At 42.2% G+C, this 19,988-nt stretch overlaps 2 protein-coding genes across 6 annotated transcripts in view; one reads left to right on the plus strand and one right to left on the minus strand.

The window, feature by feature from the left end:
* The window catches only part of slf1 (SMC5-SMC6 complex localization factor 1), a 32,242-nt gene extending 26,473 nt beyond the window's left edge, over nt 1-5,769 (minus strand). For 2 of the 4 annotated variants that reach the window (XM_058637312.1, XM_058637315.1), the window contains exons 1-12: nt 5,408-5,648; nt 4,809-4,932; nt 4,285-4,363; nt 3,977-4,202; nt 3,729-3,882; nt 3,084-3,212; nt 2,889-2,954; nt 2,221-2,367; nt 1,854-2,023; nt 1,638-1,772; nt 1,364-1,517; nt 86-254 (exon numbers count right to left, since the gene is read on the minus strand). In XM_058637312.1, the coding sequence (XP_058493295.1) occupies nt 86-254; nt 1,364-1,517; nt 1,638-1,772; nt 1,854-2,023; nt 2,221-2,367; nt 2,889-2,954; nt 3,084-3,212; nt 3,729-3,882; nt 3,977-4,202; nt 4,285-4,363; nt 4,809-4,919 (1,540 nt within the window). In that variant the 5' untranslated portion in view covers nt 4,920-4,932; nt 5,408-5,648. Of the gene's footprint in view, nt 1-85; nt 255-1,363; nt 1,518-1,637; nt 1,773-1,853; nt 2,024-2,220; nt 2,368-2,888; nt 2,955-3,083; nt 3,213-3,728; nt 3,883-3,976; nt 4,203-4,284; nt 4,364-4,808; nt 4,933-5,407 lie in introns of all 4 variants that reach the window. The other 2 variants (XM_058637313.1, XM_058637314.1) reach the window with 2 other exon arrangements.
* A 539-nt stretch (nt 5,770-6,308) lies between these two features.
* The window catches only part of kiaa0825 (KIAA0825 ortholog), a 141,882-nt gene continuing 128,202 nt past the window's right edge, over nt 6,309-19,988 (plus strand). For both annotated transcript variants that reach the window (XM_058637336.1, XM_058637337.1), the window contains exons 1-2: nt 6,309-6,659; nt 11,871-12,007. In XM_058637336.1, coding sequence (XP_058493319.1) covers nt 11,877-12,007 — 131 coding nt within the window. In that variant the 5' untranslated portion in view covers nt 6,309-6,659; nt 11,871-11,876. The remainder of the gene's footprint in view (nt 6,660-11,870; nt 12,008-19,988) is intronic.

The raw sequence follows: 19,988 nt of genomic DNA on the forward strand, positions 1-19,988 counted from the left end.
AAAACAACAACACAGGGAAAACTTACTGGACTGTCAAAAATGAATTCAACAACATTCAGCAGAGCATGCAGAGTCTATTCCGTACCCTGACTGATAACGGTTAGGTGCTCTGCTAGGTCTTGGAGGCCCTTTTCCACCAGGTTCTGGTTCAGTTTGAAGTTCTGCTGACACCAGAACTCCACCAGCACAGACAGGAGCTCAAGCAGAGTGTCGGCCAAACACGGCCTCTGCTTCTCGTCCCTCTCGTCGTACTCCTTCGTTGAAAATAAACGACAACATCATCAGGTTCACCGTCACACAACGTAATGGGCAGGTTATACAAATACTATACAAATTTTTATATCCAAGATTATTCATTTCATGTATGAATATTAATTATTTAATCACTAAAATGTGTAGTAGATCCAGTCTCTCTTCATATCATTTGCAAAAGCTCATATATTACTACATTAAATTATAACATTTTTTGACTTAATAGTAGGAATGATATCATCATGACATCACTCCTACCATAGGATCACACAATATATTTCTTTCTATACAATCTTAATGTCTATAGAAACCTATAAAAAAGAAAATGGATTTTGTTTTTGATGTCTTCATGATGTCACAGCAGGGTTCCCCACTAATTACATTGACTGTGGCAGCTTGCCACTCAATTTGGTCTGCCAGCGTTTCATATAATAACTACAGAAATTTCTAAATTTCCCACGCTGACATTCCCGGGACACATAGAATGACATCAGATCATGACTCTGCCTCCGGTGGCATGTGTCAGAGAGAAAGTTGCACTCCCACCCACTGCATTGACAATGACTTGCTTTACGAGGAGATGCCAGTGGTCTGCAGACGTCATTGAAAAATGCATGAAACTCGTGGACCTGTTTGTCACTCGAGTTGGTCATCTTGGTAGTCTTTAGTGTTTAGTCTTTACTGCTTCGTTGGAGAGCCGCACACTCTTTGCTGTCACGTTCACTCACCGTCTCTCGCGTGCAAATACACTGTAAGACTGGTCATTTGCGGCAGTGGCAGAAACTCTGGCCACGTCCAGTTAAAACATTCATAAAAGGTTTTACTGTCCTCGCTAAGCAGTCAGAAACTCTGTCCCTACCACTGTCACTGTGCATGTTCAAGCAACAAGCACACAGTTCTCAGCAGGCAGGCAGACCTGTGTAGCCTTGTCGAGTTATTTTGTGCACACACACACACACACACACACACACACACAGACACACACACACAGACACGGGTGAAAACAATACCCTTGCTCCCGGCTATGGCTCCAGAGCAGTAAATACAAGAGAGAGAAGAAAAAAAAATAAAAACATCTAGTGAGACTAACAATGTACAAGTTCCACATTACCTCACTGGCAGCATGTACCAAAAGCTGGGTGAGTTGTTTCACAGCTTGAGAAAGCAGCGTGGAACGCTCCCACACAGTCCAAAAGGCTCCATAGAGCAAAGACCCTGACGCTGAGGCCTGAGAAACCGCGGTTCCCTGAGGCTGCACAAAATCACTGAGCGACAGAAAGGCAGGGGTGGATAGAGGGAAAGACAGGTCATCTAAGTAAGTCGAATATGATTTATTAAGGAATATGCATCTGTATTTAGGTGTACTATCATTTCTAAGTCGGTACCCTGCAGTGATAGAGTGCAGCTCCCCCTGGAAGAGCTTCAGGACAAATGCCACGAGGTCATGATGGAAACGTCTCAGCGTTGGCGACGCAGGTGCAGGGAGTGGGTGACATGTGACCTCGCTGGACAGACAGTAACTGAGAACACACAAATAGAGACAAGCGGTAAATACGCTGCATGAGGATATTTGTTTGAATAATCTGTGACATCGGGATTACCTGACGGCCGTCTGCAGGAACGGCCACAGGCCCATCTTACACCGAGGACACTGCAACACCTGGGAGAAATATTTTTTCATTCTGCTGGGAGCCATCCAGGGAGGGTTGGTGAGGAGCAGGTTATACATGACCTGCAGGAAATTTCGTTGGAAGAAAGGCGTGGCATTTTCCTGCCAAAATAACGCACACACGACAAAAACGGGCTGATATCAAATTACAAAGAAGTCCGAGAATGGAAATGTAATTACAATATATGGTGGAAGCACATAATAATTCATTTCTTTGCTCTATATTTTTGTAAACTAAACTGGGTTTAGGATTTTAGCACCAGGTGTCATTTTCTGCAGTTTCCTAATTCTGCTCCTACCTGCTGTGCATACTCTAAGAGGGAGGTGAGATGCGGCACCGGTGGCAGCAGCCCGGGGAACATGGCACTCCTGACCGAGTCCAAGGCTTCAGTGAAGAGACCGCATTCTATCATCGTGCCGACATCGCTGAAGTCTGTTTCCGTCGCCTGGGGGAGGGGGGGGAGAATAATAGAACTATGATGAAACGCAAGAGGTTTATCGGAAGGAGGAGAAAAACATGGCACTCAAAGAGACGGGAGGCAGAAAAGGGAGAGAAAAGGTGAGGGCAGAAGGGTAATGGAAAGAGGAAGTGAATGGGCATCGCAAGTTCTCGGGGGGTCATTTCTGACTGTCACTTATTGGCAAATAGCATATGGACTCGCGAAATACAGAATGGAAATACATGAGCACTTATAATAGCAGCCTGATGGAGATCCACTTGGGTAAGGTATAGACAGGACAGTGAGGAGTATTGTTAATAGGGCTGCCAATCAAAACTCTCCGATCACCTGACAGCGGTGGTTAAATCGGTGACCTGCGTATGACGCTCACTTGCTCTGCACGTCACTTTCCATTGAAATGTATGACACAAAGAAAATTGAATGACCCGATCTCCTTGATGAAATACATAGTTATTTTAGAGATGTATGGCAGTGATGAGGAGAGCGTGGCGTGTACGCATGTCTACCTGTGACTGTGGACAGTGAGGGTCATGGTAACCCAGAAATTCCAGGAAGCTCAGTCTCGAGCGGCCCTGTGGGAAAATACACTGTTAATAATAACGTCAAAAATAACACATAATGCACGCAATCACCTCAGTGCTTTTTGTTGTTGTGTAGACGCAAAACAAGACCAAACGCACACACACACACACAGTACTCACCTGCTGTTTAACGACATAGTCCTTGAGCTCCATCTCCAACTTAGAGAAGTCAATATCGACGACGTCGGCCTTCGTCACTTCTGCTGGATGATCATCTGTTATGTTGAAATTCATGTCTGTGCAGTTGCTCTGCCACGGAAAAGAAAGATGTTGTAGTTTAGATGTTCAAACTAAAATTCCAAGCCAAACTAAACAAAAACAACTTAAATAAATGATAATAAAGAAAAAATAAACTAAAGAAAATCCTATTGTGCGCTGTCAAAATGTTTGACCGCTACATGAAGTAAAATCCCAGGTGTAAATCATCACATTAACGATGGCTTAGTTCCATTTAGCTTCATCAGCGTTGCACCGTCCTGGCTCACATAAACGGAACACAGCCATCATTAACGAGATCAGTAACATGTGCTCCTATGTTGTGAAATTCCATTATGGCTACAGATTGAATTGTAGCTTTAAGTTTTTTGGTTTGGTTTACAGGGTAAAGGAAAAATGACTGTTGTCTTAAAAATACGAACTAAAAAAACTAAGTAGCATCTCTGCTTTTCCTGCTAAAACATGTCAAAACGGCTGCTTTGCAAAGAACCCAAATGTGTAAGAAAAAAAACCAACTAATCCTCATAATCAAAAATTGGTCTGACTTACTCCAAAAAGGTGCTGGACAATGTGGGTCACAGGATAACAAGGTGCATTGTAGAATGTTGAGTTCTCTGTGATGGGTTTAGCGATGACATGAGTGATGGAGACGTCACCGGGAGGAGGGATGTTGTAGATTTCGGCCTTTCCAGCTGTTAGCAGCCTGCAGAAGATTAAAGAATAACATCCAAATGTTATATTTTCAAATTTTCATTCTTTGTATTTTAGAAAGAGTGTTTTTTTTTTTGTCTTTGTACCGTTTGAACATGGCTCTGCGGGAGGGCTCTTGGACCATGAGGAGAACCTTCCACCCTTGAAAGGCCCCAGTTAGCCTCCCACTGGCCACCTTCTCCCTCCACTGTCTGGCAGGGTAGAACACAGTTGGAGCACCTGTAGAAATGGCCACCTCATAGAGTCTCTCCACAAGCCAGGAACCATTTTTAACACTCTCCAACACGTAGTCTGGAGTCACAACCCACTTTCCTGCAGGAGACAGGATTACATTAGAGTTCAGTGAAGTGCTGAACTGAATGAATATAAACTATTTATGAACATCATAACGGACCTGCTGCACAGGCCGCAAAAAACTTTTCACTGGACAAAACCTGAGGGATTATGAGATGGGTGCTGGCTTCCTGATAGACCTGGAAGACAATCATTGCATCTATTTGTCAGATAGTTAATCAACAACACTATAGAGTAAACACAGTCAGATCTGGGTCATATGTTACACAGACATCATGACAAGACAGCAAAGTACAACTAATATCAAAGTCATGTTGAATGGAGGGACGATATCAGTATCAGGCGATATTTTTTGCTTTAAAATGCATTATTGGATATTATCAAACATGCCAAGATCCCACCAATATGATTATTGAAGCTACATCAACATGTTTAAAGTACATTTGTTGCATTTAAATACACCTTGAATGACTTCTATCTTTTATAATATAACAAAGGACTGACCACATTTGAGCCATCACAGCTGGATTGAAGGTGATCTCATAACTAATAATTATTATTAGAAATATAATAAAGGAAGCTTATTTTAAGACGCTGAGATGTTTTGGAGGGATCCTGACTCACCGAGCCACCTATGTATTTCCCTCCCAGCTGCTGGACTCCCTGGATCAAAACCCTCTTCTCTTCATGGGTCTTGATTCCAGAGATCTGGAAAATGTGAGTGCAGGTCTCCATTCAGAAGATGAAACTAAAGAAATGAGGAAAAAGACAGTTGTAATTGAGCAGGTGAAGGCTCAATTACACCTTCACCTGTGATTTGAACCAGTTACAGGGATAAGTCCTTTCCTCTTGGCCACAGGCTGTCCTAAAACTTGACCTAAGCACCGACTTTTGAATTGATAACTATTTTAGATGGTTTTGTTTTGTTTAGATTTGTACAAAAACATTTGGCATATAAATATGAATAGCTACATTAATACCGTTCCATATCTATATTGGGATTTTAGTTGTTACATAGGTGCACATAAAGTTTGTTGTCCATTTTTTGGCTGTTGTGTCACACATTTAGTGAATTATTTTTGAAATGACACGAAAAGCTGTGTTTTTTCGGTCTGATCACTGGGGACTCAGGAATCGACTCGGGCTCGATCACAACACTGCCTGCATGCAAAGTATACGAGCTGGATTTACTTCCTGTCACGGGAATCTTATAATAATCTTACATCTTTCTAGTGTCGATAATCGGCCATTTGCAGATCAAAACACAGCTCGTTGATCAGGTAACTGTCTTATTGATGCGACCGGTAATAAATCAATAAGTCTCCCACCAGTTATGCACAGTTGCGCCATATCTGACGCTGACACATCAACATGCTGAACCCTGAGCAGTGTTTGGAATCACTACTTATCTGCTGCTCCGAAAATATAATGTTTTACTCCGTGGAAACACGTAATCCGCTCATTTGTCTTTACCATGCGTAGAATTCGTGTTCGATCCTGGCGCCTCTTGTTCCTTGGTTGACAGCGTCGTCACTCCGGCACAACCAACTGTAGAGCGAAGGGGGGGGTGCTCCTGATATTTTTTATAGCTTGTGTACGCATTAGCAACACTAAAATGGCCACGTATCACAAGACGTGTAAAATATTATGGAGAATTCGTGTTATATTAAATGCTTCATGTTCCAGGAGTCATAAATCGACGCGGAATAATGACACGACCCACCCCCGTTTGTTTTATTCAGTTGGACGTTCCTGTTTAGCGGAAGTTTTACGTTCCCCCTCTTTGTTTACATTATGAAAATTAGTACATTCTTCGTTATATTTACATGAAACCACATTATTAAAATGAGTCAAACAATAAACAAACACGCAAGCAAAAAAACAAGAACTGACAAAGACGAGGTCTTGTGTTTATTCAAAAAAATGTTTTAAAAAAATAAATAAATTTAAGGTTTTGTTAACATTCACAGCGACTTTTTAGTCGTCGTTTTAACGTAACTTGGTTGTTAGGTATAGGGAAATTAAAAGGAACGTTTTTCACAAGATAATTTTGACGTTTGTTATACCGGAAGTGTTCATCTACCACGTCCGGGTTGTTGTCACGGACGCTTTCTAAAACCGGAACAATCACCACCGCGCGCTGTGATTAACGGGAGTATCCGATTGATCGATTTACATTCACTTGACTTTGATTGGAACGCTGCTCATGAAAACGCGTTTTTAAACACACGGTACATACACGGCGTTGTTCGGTGGACGGTTAGTGACAGAGGCAGACATTTGCTGTTTTTTTTACTGTGGTGGGGAATGGATAAACACTGTATGTGGTGTTGTTAAGTTGCCCTGGTTTGCAGCTTTGTTGTAGGTTAAATATGCGTCATAGACGAATGTCATTAGCAATATACACCACTGCTAATGCCCAAACTAAATGTGATGGATTCATTGTGAGGAATAAATAAAAGGAGCTTGTCAAAGGTAAGATACAAAAACACCCCTCTTTACAAAATAGTGCAGGTTATGTGTTTGTTAAAGTTTTAGTAATTTTATATGACCTTCCCAAGTTTATTAGATAAATGTTGATTTGTAATGATCTTATAAGATTGTCTGACGATTATCTATCTGAAATATCACTATTTGCTACCATGTTCCACTCCATGTTATTGTCATTTATCCTAAACTGTTATTTAATGTCTATTTTGTGAGTTATTTACCATATTTAATCAAAAATACCCTAATTTCCCTGGTCACATGGCAAAACACCTGAAAAAACAGGACTATAGTCAACAGCTTCACTCTCTTTAAGATATGTTGCTCTCATGTGACAAAGTTTTAAAATAAAATGCAACCAAATGAAAATGTAAAGGAGATTAACTCTAATTTCAAACAGTGAAATGATTACTCAATAATTGAATGTGCAACACTCAATCAGTCATATATTAGTCATAATAACAAAGAAGGGAGAAAGATTTATTTTCTTAGTTAATTGAAAATAAAGTCAGTGTTTGCATGCAGATTTATTGAGAATTATACATGTTTGCAATATAGGATATGCGGATGTGTTTGTTTTGTACTCCTTTTCCTCGCAGTTATCAAAAACAGCCACGTAACCTTTGCTGAAATCATGACAGCTGTGATGCAACAAGCATTAAGCTTTAGTTACACAAGACAATCTGCTCCTATCGTGTCAACATAGTCTTGTTTTTCAGTGGCTGTGGTTTACTCCTTGCGCGTGGTACTTTAATACTGTTGAATGATGATGATTATTCCCCAAAACAGCCACAGCAAGTAATATCGGGATTAGATCATGTATTATTCATTCCCTCTGCGTAAGCTGATCATACAGGCATTTGTTGGCTGTTGCACTGCAATGTTCAAAGAATCTCACGCCACATAGTATTTCAACAAGATATTATGTCCACATATTTCCCTGTAGTAAAGAGGAAAGGTGATCAATACATTTTAATAACGTACATTTAACAGCAATATCAGTGTATAAAGTCTGATGAGACTAAAGCTCACAACTCAGCAGACAAACCTGACTGTAAATAGAAGGGGGCATTATATCAATATTATATATCAATATAGTGATGTTAGACAAGATATTGTCTTGCTTTTGGATATTTACATATTGTGATGTGGCATCTTTTCTTAAAGGAGAGGTCTCAAACTTGCGGCCCATGGGCCATATGTGGACCCCTAATTGATTTTATGCATTATTTAATGCCCCATCCATGTTCAATACACATACTTTATGCACTTTGTTCTCTATGTTGTGAATAAATAGAGAAATCCTGCACTTTTAACCTTTCATGGACGTTTGGTTTTCAGACAGATATCGCTATATGATTGTCTTGCAATATATTGATTATCACATACAATCGTTGTATCGTGATATTATTAATATCGTGGACCATGTATCTGGCACCGTATCGTACTCCTGCTTATTCAAATATTATGATATATCGTATATAATAAATAGTAATGAAAATACATCGTATAGACAGAAAACTATATAAGGAAAGTCAGTCAATGACTTCTTCTCTTCAGTTTTACGCCTACGACTATTTGTGACCACCTTAATAGGCAACTTCATTGTTTCTTCCACAAGGAAATTTCCTTTATTGAACAATAAAAGCCATAGAATTACACCACATATCATCTCAAATGAAAGGCAACAAGTGCATTTTGAGTATGCCGTACAGATCATAAACAGATAGAATGTAAATACCAAGGTATTATTTTGCCCCGGCCTCCACCGTACAGAGGAAAATCAGCGTTCCAGAGCAACAGAGCCACGTGGTTGCCATGTGTCCTCCCTCCCCCCCCGGGTGTACATGAGATAGTTCTCAGCAGTGCTGTGATTTCAGAATATGCACCTATTTAATTTATTATGTTTCCGTTCCTGCAGACTGTTAGGTACCCCTTTTAAAATAATGTTGACTTTAACTTGACATGCTCTAAGTGGCTTTAAAGCGGCGGCCTGGGGGACGTGCTGCTAAATATTTCAGGACAAACTCATTACTGTAAATAGGCCTATGTGTTAGCGAAGCTTGGGTAGACAGGCAGCAGCAAGAGAGAGAGAGAGAGAGGGGACAGTGATGTGTGTATGTGTGTGTGTGTGTGTGTGTGTGTGTGTGTGTGTTTCTTCCCGTGTTCTAATAGCTGTATAGAGCCGGTGTCTCAGGCAGGAAGCGCCTGGCCCAGTTGTCCCTGTTGCAACACTGTGAAACGCACAAGGGCTTCTCCAACATCTGCTTTGTAAAGAGCTAATGACAAGACAATGGAGACTGGTTGATTTAAAGTACACTACTAATGAGGCCCTGTGAGCTGCCAGGAGAACCCGACACACACACGCACACACACACACGCGCGCAAATGTACACACTCACGCTTTAGATAACAGATGATATGTTGGCAAAGCAGGAGGTACAGTAGACGCCTACAGCAGACGTCTACTGTACACACACTCAGACCCTCTGTCTGAGATGTATACAGTACATACATACACACACTTTTCTCTATATAGTTATAAGTAAGTAGACCAATTAATGTCTCTTTTTTTTTTTTTTTTTTTTCACTACATTACATATTTTTGTTCTCAGAAACTTGATAAATGTTCCCAAGAAGACAATCTTCACAATATGTTACGCAATTATCAAAATATCGGCATCATATATCGGCCACTGACTGCCCTGTTTCCTAAAGATCAGCGCATAGAAAAAAAACATATTGTTCGACACCTTGTTATGAGGACATTGCAAAATGAATCCCTTCACCCCTGACTGTAACCATCACCATCTCATTTACATGCCCATGTTTTTTTAACGAGGGCCAGATTTGATAATGTGAAGATGTCCGGGGACCAGTGGTCACTTCAGTAACAGTAACTTTTACATACAAAAGCACTGTTTTATTAAAATGTAATTTTCATTGTCACAATTATCAGTTTTAAATGGAAATGTAACCACATCTAGGCCACGCAGGAGTGAGAAAAAAAACCAGGTGGGTTTCAAACCCAGGGCTCTAGTTCCAGAGTGCAACTCTTTACCAGCTGAGCTAATTGAGGCAACATATGACAAATGCTGATTTTTTTTTAGGCCATAAATAATACATTATAAAACCAAGGCTGCGTACAAAGTCTCACAGGGGCCGGACTTTGGACATGTCTGCCCTACACCTAATTAAAACCTAAAACCGACAGGATGTATGTAGTCTTCTGGTTTGCCTAATGATGCCAACCAGGAATTAACAATATATTGAGTAGTCCATCCATCCTTCTGTCTTCATCCTCCACATGAGGGTGGCAGGGGCCGCTGTGCCAATCTCAGCCGACATAGGGTGATAGGCGGGGTCACACCCTGGACAGATCACCAGTCCATCACAGGGACACATGTAGAGACAAACAACCATTCACTCTCACACCTACAGTCCAAGTTTACCTAATCCCCATTATTGTTTTTCGACTGTGGGAGAAAACCCATGCACACACGGGCAGAACATGCAAACTCCATGCAGTGAGGCCATAGTTCCGACCGGGTCGCTACAAAGGCAAGAGTGCTGGGGTGAAGCCACTTGTTGCTAAAATAAGTCAGTTTGACTGGGCTTCTATTCTTTCCCTTGATTTATAACATCTGTAAACGTTATTCTGGAGAGTTTCAGTTCTCCTTCAATAGAACATGATGTTAATTTTATAAATGATGTTCCAATTTAGAGGAAAATAGACGATTAAGCACGGCACAAATCGGCACGATTGACAGCTGGTATTGTCGACTAAGTGCCTGGTTGCAGGAGAAGTCTGTGAATTTCCCTCAGCAAAACTTTAGATTCCAGATTCTAATGCGTGACACCACCACCAGTTGCCACTTGTCATAACCCGAACAAAAGTGTTAACCCTCAGAATGCCCTTGGAAGTTGTGAGGACCTGCTAAAAATGTCAAATTGTCCTCACAATGACGGCTTTGAACCACACTTTGTCCTCTGAGCCTAATAAAGACACTCACACACACACACACACACACACACGCACTGGCTCAGCCCCGTATAATTACAATGTTGAGTTCCATAATCCACGGATTGGAAATCTTCTTCTCTTTCAGTAATGGCTGTGTACAGACGCCCGTCTCAGACTGTGTCGCAGAGGGAGCGTGATGATGAGGGGGAAACAGTATGAGAGAAGAAGAGCGGGGGGGGAGAAAAAACAATAAAGGACAAGCTTAACTGGTGGGGCTGTCAGCGGAGGAAAATAATATTTGTCCAGCTGGACAGGCCTCCCTTTGTGCACGCTAAATGAATGTTGAGTTCCCTGTCTGCCCTGTCAGGGAGAGTGGCATAGACGGCATGCAGCAGCGAGGAAGCAGAGCGGAGTGCGGGGAGCTGTTTGGAGTTTGACAGGGATTATTAAAATCAGAGCCGATGACGAGCAAGGGGCGAGAGGCGGAGTGTGAGAAAGCCAAATTGACATCGACACTCTCCATTACCTTCCACTTGACTCGTGTTGATGACAGTGTTGATATGAGAGCCAGCAAGACGGCACCGGCATGGGATTGGCTGTTAGCATGAGCGTTAAGCACCATGGGGTAGACGGTCGGGTTGGTGTTTGGGTTGGGGGGGGGGGGGCGGCGTGTCCCCCCCAGTTTTAAGAGACGCAGAGAGATGAGTTGTTTATTTAAAGCCTCGACTGAAGAGCATCTCGCCTCATTCTTTATTTATTTGGTCTATTTTTTTTTTTCACCCCCTCCTTCCGTGTTAACTCACGATAGTGTCAGTAGGTGGAAGTGGTTAGAGGCTCAGGCAATGAATTTTGATCAGAGGGGTCTCCTCCGACAGCAAATTATGCTCCGAGGGAAGACGGAGGGGAACTGGAAGAAGCTGTTTCTGTTGATGATAAGCTTCGTTTTGTTTCCGGTCCTCCAGGTGCAATTGATTTGTGCCTGCGTGTATAGAACTCCTGTTTGGAGGAAATTTCAAATTACTATAGACCACCTGACTGTGAGTGAGTGGCTGGTGTCTTGACACACAACAATAATAACACAGCTCTCCCAATTGGTATCAGGCTACACTGACACTGGTGATTAAATTCCTGACACTAGTCTTTACATTAGTTTAAATATATGTACATCTATAGTGTTGTTCTTTGCTGTAAGGCTTCGATATCTCTCATTCTCTCCCTGGTTCCTTTCCCTGTAGATCAGCATGGAGTGGCCGGCTGACTTTCCAGATGATCATGCCTTTGTGGAGCTGCTGCTTCCAGGTGTTTCCAGTGACCTGGACTTTGAACAGTTCCTAAAAGACACGGAGGAGAAACTCAATCTAAATGCCAACAGGTCAGTCAGAGAGATGCAATATGTAATTCTGCTCTTACACAAACAAACAAACTAAAAAAACTAAATTCGATTAGTTCAGGTCAGTGTTTTTATGCCATTTTTTGAATTTAAGAGACACAAATGTAATCAAGCACTGGATGATTATTATCCACGTAAGCTTACACATTTTTCTTCACAGAAACCTGATCCACGCTGAGTTTCTATACGATGTATTTAATATTTCGTTTATTATGTTCCACTGCAGTGTGGACACAAAATGCAGATTGGAGAGACAAGACCGTTAGTGTTGAATTAAGCTGTTATAAAATAAAAAAAATAAATTGGCGCCATTAGCTGCACCCATTTGTAAAAAACCCATATTGTTCAACCTCTAATTTCAAGACCCAAGTGGCATTAAATGCTGCCACAGTCGACAGAGATACCGCCTATGGGAAACCCCATACTTCCATCTGACTGTCAGGTGAATGACAGCGAGGAGGGAGAGAGAGATAATGCAAAGGTCAGTTTAAGAACCCGAGCACACAGATATTCTATATAATTCTAAATCTGTAGCTTTGACAAAACAACATTTGATGGATCGCACTACTTCTCAGGCAGATTGTTCAAAGGTTTAAGCAGAAAATGGCTCACAATGATGGGAAATAAGCACTAATATTGTTTACAACTGTGGCAAGAGGTAGAAACATGAAAGCATGATTAAATGCCGAAACACCGTATCCATCTTTCTGTTGGACCATCGATTGTGCGTGCAGCACTGATTTACACTCTCACTCTCTCTCTCTCTGTCTGTCTGCCACTCTATATTTACTGTCTCACCATAAAGTTCAACCATGTCAGTATCCGGAGTGAAGAATGTCCAAATTACCAGTCACGTACGTTTGATTTGTTTATTTCTTGAGTACACACTGCGGACTACTTTGAAGAGTGGATGACAAAATGAATCACAATTTGTTCATATGTCATCTGAAACCATTAAAAACATCAGAAAATTGCGACGGGGGGGGGGGTGTTGTGTTTTGTACCAGGTCATAGTCATCTTCTGTAGTTGGCTGTAGGCAACTAGGCTTAATTGAGTCTCATCTTCAGTATTTTATCCCCCTCATTTTAAGCTTTATGCATCTATAGAAGACTATCAAACAACAAAATGACTAGACAAGATACGTATGACAACGGGATTTCACTGTTATACTGAAAAGGAGTGGACAAGACAGGAGAAAAAGGTTCCTCTGTGCCTCCTGCTGCTGATTTAGACTGAAGTCATCAGGGTTCCCACAGGTCCTTGAAATGCTTGAAAGTTTGACAAGACATGGGTCATTGAAAGTGCTTGAATTGTGTGCATGAAAAAAGTTGAGTTGATATTTAGGTAAACGTCTCCCTTGTTTGTTACGACGCCCAAGATCCCGAGGACCATCACTTGTCCAGATGCAGAGCGTGCTGCAACTCAATAAAAGTGTGTCAGCACATTAGGTCCTTGAATTGGAGGGAATTGGTCCTGGAAAGTCCTTTAAAACCAGGCTGTGGAATCCCTTGGTCTTATATAAATAAAAACAATATTAAGTGCTTTGCTATGTATATGTTCTATTTAGGTATTTCCATTAACTGTATATTATTATTTAGCCTGTTCTTCTGTTGCTTCATTCTGTCACTAGATATGCGCAGACCTTATTTGGACACACTGCGCCTTAACACCTTAACACAAACACTTTCCAGTCCACATGGTGCCATGCTTTCTGATGGAAGACGTCAACAATTAAGAAGATGATTACCATTTAGACTTGATTTGAAGCGAGATCTTGCAAGGACGTCTGCCGGTATACACACAGCTGGACAATCAATTGCTGAATATCACAAGGCCATTAAAACTCAAACACCTGGGGGAGAAACCACAGCAGTACATGACGTGGACACTTTTCTTGGTATGAATTGAACCACAGCCTCGTACACGCAAGACACAGAATGTGGAAAGCATGGAGGGATAAGACTGTAAATGTTACTGTGTGCTAGTGCAGTATGATTTATGTTCTTGAATCTAAATAGCAGTAAATAAAAAATAAACTAAAGCGACAACATCAGTTTGTAAAATTGACATTTGTTCAGCAGGAATAAAGTGTACTTTGTGCAGCATGCACGGAGGAAAAACACTCTCTTGATCGGCAGCGTCTTGAGTATCTGGGAAATAAGCATGCATGCCACTGTGCAGTATGGTAGTTCACAGATAAAATCTTGGATGTTTTGCTGTTTCTCATGTTCATATAAGCACAGTCTGTTTTTGAGGAGTCTTAGTGGAATAAAAATGTGGTTACTCTTGTGCAGGTCTCCTCACTAGGTCTCATAAGAGTCACTAAAATGAAAATCCATCCTTCAGGGTCAGCATCAATTCAACTAAAATGTGGTTACTTTCTATTTCTCCTTAAGTGGATTTGGGAGTGAAATAAGATTCTTAAAGATGGACTCGTTTTCTTGTTACGGTTTCGGGTGGTAGGAGGACTTGGAATGGTGCTCAACATGCTAACACCTAGCCACATGCTAAACCAGAGACCCGCCAAGTGCTGAAAAGCAAAAAGGGGGTCATATCTTTTCCTATTGGAGCAGAGGTGACACTTGTATACTGGGACAAGGGCAGTAGTCCAGTTGAACGTGCATGAAGATGTACTGACTGAGAACAGAAACACACATGTCCGTCAGTGATGGCAGAGAAAAAGAAAATAGAGAAATCTTTATTTCAGGTCTTTTATGATTCGTGAGGCTGAGGGCAGATGATGAAGGACAGGCTAAATGTAGCAAGTGAACAAAGCCTCACTCTGGCACCATTAGTGTCTGGGACTCGTCCCTTCTTCCGTCTACCTCTCCGTCTCCCTCCCCTTCGGTCTCTCTCTTTCTTTCCTTCCTCTTTCTAAATGGGCACATAATAATTGAAGATTCCACATCTTGAAACGAAAACCCTTGGGTAGATAATTCAAGGCTTATTACCAAAGGCCAGGCCATTTTTCTGCTTTCTAAGCATTAAAGGGTTATTTTGTGTTCCTGCAGATGGGAGAGGGATAACCATTATGAGAACAAAGCGTCCGGATAATGGAGAATAGGGCTAAAAATAAGGCAATCCTCCTTGCGCCGTGGGGGACCACTGGTCAGTATTTCTTGCTAACCTTCCTCCGGCGCTTTTACCGTCAGCACACACAGGCAAACAAAACCTCACAGGACCTTTTTCTGGCTTCAGCCTTGGTGGGCCGCAGACGCATACACACCCAAACACACACATCCAGCTCACTCACCTGCTTCCTAATTGACTTATCAGTGTCTGGGACAAATTACGGAAGTGGAGGAGAGGAAAGGGAAACCCAGAGATAGGGGGACATGGAGCTGCCCACACCCATGAAGCACTTTAGCCAGTTTATGGGTCAGAGTGACTGGCCTGCTCCCACCTCTCAAATGTCAGAGATTTTCCTACTCCCTAATTGAATGAGATTAAGATAGGCTGACAACGGAGCAGGCTCCCCCAAATTGAAATGCTGTAATCCATTAGTTTTCATCAGATGGGACAGTGGCATGGAGAAGGGCTGAGTAGGGAGTGCGGAGCGGGAACGGGGGGCCACCAGGAAAAGACCTATAATGAAGTGTCAGTGCAGGCCTGTGGACTGCAGACAGGCCTCCAGTTTCACACTGACAAGGCAAATGGCTCTCACTAGTTTGCTGCCAATCTTGATCAGTGTACAATATCAATACTTTTAAATTTGATTCTTTGTGTGTAAGGGCTTTCGGATAGACCCGGCGAGTCGAGAGTTCCCTTTCACCGAGCAGAAATACTGATCTGTAGTCCTCGCAGTATGTCGCTAGATTTGTGTTTAGCTGTGCGTGACACGTGTGTCAAGTTAAGTAAGTATATCAGCTGTATCGGTTCTCCGGTATCATTGGCTGGGCGGCCGGGGGCGGCTGGGGGCACTAAGTGGACGACAGGCCGGGCCAGAACGGGATCTGTTTTCAGCCTGTTCATTCAGGCCCATTCACTCCTTTTCGTCTCGCAGAATGGGGCCCTTTGATGGAGGAGATATTTTGTTCTCAGGCGACTGGTTTGGCACCGACTGGAGCTGGAGCTTATTTGAAAAGGATCTTCCTGCCCCTGTTGCCTGCAAACCCCCCTCCTCTTCACCTCCTGTAGGCAAGCAGAGGGGAGCAGAGCGCAACAGACAGACAGCCCCACAGCAGCCCACCCACGTTAAATTAATTCTGACAAGGAACTTAAGATAACGTCAAAGCGCTGACTAATCGCGGGATTGGGTTTCTGTAAGTCAGGGAGCTGTGAAATGTGCCATCATATCTAATAAAAGACCTCCGGTTGCTCCCTTTCTCTCAGCGGTGGCAAGGTTTGGGGGGGGGGGCACAGTTGCCGTGTCGACTGTCTAGCTAGACCGGTCTGAAAAACAATTAGATTCCACTTTAGCAGTGAATGTGTGTGTGTGTGTCAGTTAGGGTAAGATGATTGACATGTTTGTCAAGAGGCCTAAAGAATCCTTTCCTTCCAGTTTCCTCTCCCTCTTCTCTCATTCTCCGAGTCTTTTGTTGATTTCCGCGCCGCCATTTTTGCCATTACGGGTCGGTCCATTGTCGTCTGCGCTCGGAAAGCTGAGCGGTTTTATTTTCTGTGACTCCTCTGTTTTCTACCCACTTTGACTTTCCTCTGCTCTCATTCTTCTCTCTGTCTCTTCCCTCTGCGTCTGAGCTGTTGGCAGTGGAAGTCATCAGGTTTGGAGCTAATCCGGTTCCAAGTTGATTAGGCTGCAGGTAGCTTTGGCGCCGGGATGGCAAAAGGTCACAACATTGTAGAGAGCTGGATGGACTCCTTGACACAGACTCTCCACAGTGACTTTACAATTTACAGCACACGGCCCTAAGGAGGGGTAATTGAAAGGCTAGAGTAAAGAAAAGGAAATGAGGAAAGTTTGGAGGAGGAAGGAGGAAAGAGGGTGGCGTGGTGGGGAGGGGTGGCACGCGGAGACACAAAAGAACTGCATGTGCTGTTGCTGAAGCCAATAACGCACATTGTTTTGATGAGTGAAGGCAAGACAGAGATTATTGGAAGTGGAAGACGCCTGAAAGCCATACTTCTTCCCGCAGACGCGCTGGTCAGAAATCTGTTTCGGTTATGTCCTCATATAAATTGAGTTCTAGAGGCTGCGGTTATATCTCGTCACGTCTCAGGCTAACGAGGTGGATGTTCTTAAACGCTGCAGTTTAATCTGACCTCAACGTTGCAGTTGAGCGTACCTACATTTTTAAATTTTATTCTAAATGAACTTCAGAGAGTGTGTGTGTGAAGCGAGCCACAGATGGAAGCCCATTTGGAACCTGCTGTCTGCGCGAAGTCCTGGGGTGGAGCCCAGAACGAACATCCACGTTTATGACGCACTATAAACACACATACAGCGCTCTCCGCTGCACTTTAATCCGCAATTTCTTTGCAAGGCCTGGCATATGACAGACATCTATGCCAGAATATTAATTTTATGACATTTCCTACTTCTGCATTCATTCGTTAATGTGGATTTCTTCTCTTCATATTTACCCTCAGTGATCTTTAAAAAAAGGGGAATGGGATAATGTTGAATCAGTATTTTTAAGTTACTGTAACAACATTTTCTGAACAAACAAGTATCTGAACAGTCAATGCTGGTCATTAAAACGTGTGTTTCATGGTTTTGAATTGAATTTTATGACACAAGCAAAGTAAAACCTAGTTTTTGGTATGTGAGGGCCACCATCGTAGGTCCCACCATTAGATGTCACCAATTCTAACACATTGGACCTTTAGGAGTTGCTGTGAGGACACAGTATTTTTCCTATACAATGCAAAAAAAAAACGTTTACCCAACCATAGAGGTTCTACTTCACCAGAACCAGGTTTTGGTCTTCACGAGGACAGCTTGTCCTGACAAAGTGGGAAAAAAAATACAATAAAGTCCTATTCTAATGAAAGGATTAGAGTATTGACCGGGAGCAAATCACTCCAAACACACAAAACCACTTTATAATCAGGGTTTCTGTCAGTCGTCAGCAAGTTGGCATGAAGAGATTAAAGTGAGCTGCATCATTTGGCCGGCCTAAAGAAGAAGAAGAAAGGAGGGAGAGATGGAGTACGATAGTTAAAGCGAGAGAACGATAGCATTAGGCAGTGTTCAGTCTAGAGGATAGTGGTTTGAAACAGTCTATAACATTTTATCCTCTCCCGTTTTTTTCCCCCTCCACTGAAACCGAAGTGTATCAGATTGAACGGTTATTTAATGTGTTGCCATTGTAAGACATCTGGATGCGTTCATGGCCCAGGAGCAGGCAGGAGGTGGTTTATAGACCTGCAGTAGGGGATGAGCTGTCTGATGGAGGCGAGGTGCTTTGGTTTTGTGTCATACACACACACACACACACTTTGGGAGTCAGACATGCAACTGCAACTGAGTGATATTTGCATTATTGATTGATTTCTGAGTAGCCTTGTAGGGTTTAGAATGTGATTTATTATCTTTGAACGGAACATCTTAGTGATCTAACTGCCATCTTTTGAGCGGGAGGATGGGCAGCCGCTAAAATCCACGCAACGTCATAACCAAAGACATGAAATGGTACTTGCTTCACTCGACATAAAGGCCGGTGTGGGGGTGACACTCTTTATCTACTCATCCAGGGGAGGAGTTGAAACACTCCTAAACCCTGTTTCCACCAAGTGGTAAAGATTGGTATGGAGCACTACATTTTGATTTGATTTGATTGTAGTCTTTTATTTTGAAAGTGAAACGGAAGTAGCGGTTAAATAACTTCTAATTCTGAATTGATTTATAACGTCAGTCAACGTTTTGTCTCAATCACTCTTTATCAGTTTCGGCTCTTTATCAATAACATTTGCTGTGCATGTTATTACATGTAAATTATGTATGTATATGTATATATATATGTATATGTGTATATATATATATATACACATATACATATATATGTATACATGTATATATGTATATATGTATATATATATATATACATAAACATACATAATTTACATGTAATAACAATAATTGTGTAGTGCTCCATACCAATATATATATATATATATATATATATATATATATATATATAATGTACATATATGTATATAATGAATTATGACAGAGAGAGACTTCAAATATTGCCATCTGTCCTATACGTCCCGTGGTGGAAACATTAGGGTTTACCATTCCAAACCACACTGCACTACTGCTTTGTGGAACTCTATTGGCATTAGAAACTGGAGATAAGCACGGACTGGATGCCCGTTCATGTGTGAACCCGTCATACAACTGACTTACCTCCACCTCTCTTCTATTTTTAAACCCCTACCACTATATGTACTACCACATACACATGTTCGTGCACGCAGCTGTGGGAGCACGAGTACATTTCCAGTACACACAAAGTCGTACAAACACAAGAGCAGCACTCATGTTTAATTATGCAGGTATGAAACGTCCCACCCCACCGCCGATCCCAAACACACATGCACGTGCACACTAGCGCTCGCCGCTTACATAAATATACATGCAAAAGATTTGCATGGAAATGACTGAACACATCGAGCCCGAAGATGTCATTTCTAATCTGTCATATAACAGCGGGGAAACGGAATAGCTGATGCAGCCTGTTAAAATCAAAAGAGCTGTGTTTGTGTTATTTGCGTGTGTGTTTGTGTGTGCGTGTGTATCAAAAGGAAGACGTAAGACGGCAAGCGGTGTACGTCTGAGACGCCTGTAACGCCGCTCCACGCCAGATGCTTAGCACACACTCACACGCTGATATATTGATGTCTGAGTTCATTACTGTTGATGCTTCAGTATCCGTCTTCTCACGGCACAGACACTGAAGGAGAGAGCGAGGGGAAACCCAAATATGTTGTGCTGTGTGGGTCCATGTTCACTCACCTTCAGTATAGAGTGTGTATACTGTGTGTGTGTGTGTGTTAAGG

The sequence above is a fragment of the Solea solea genome, chromosome 8 (assembly GCF_958295425.1).
Source record: "Solea solea chromosome 8, fSolSol10.1, whole genome shotgun sequence".
Lineage (NCBI taxonomy): Eukaryota > Metazoa > Chordata > Actinopteri > Pleuronectiformes > Soleidae > Solea > Solea solea.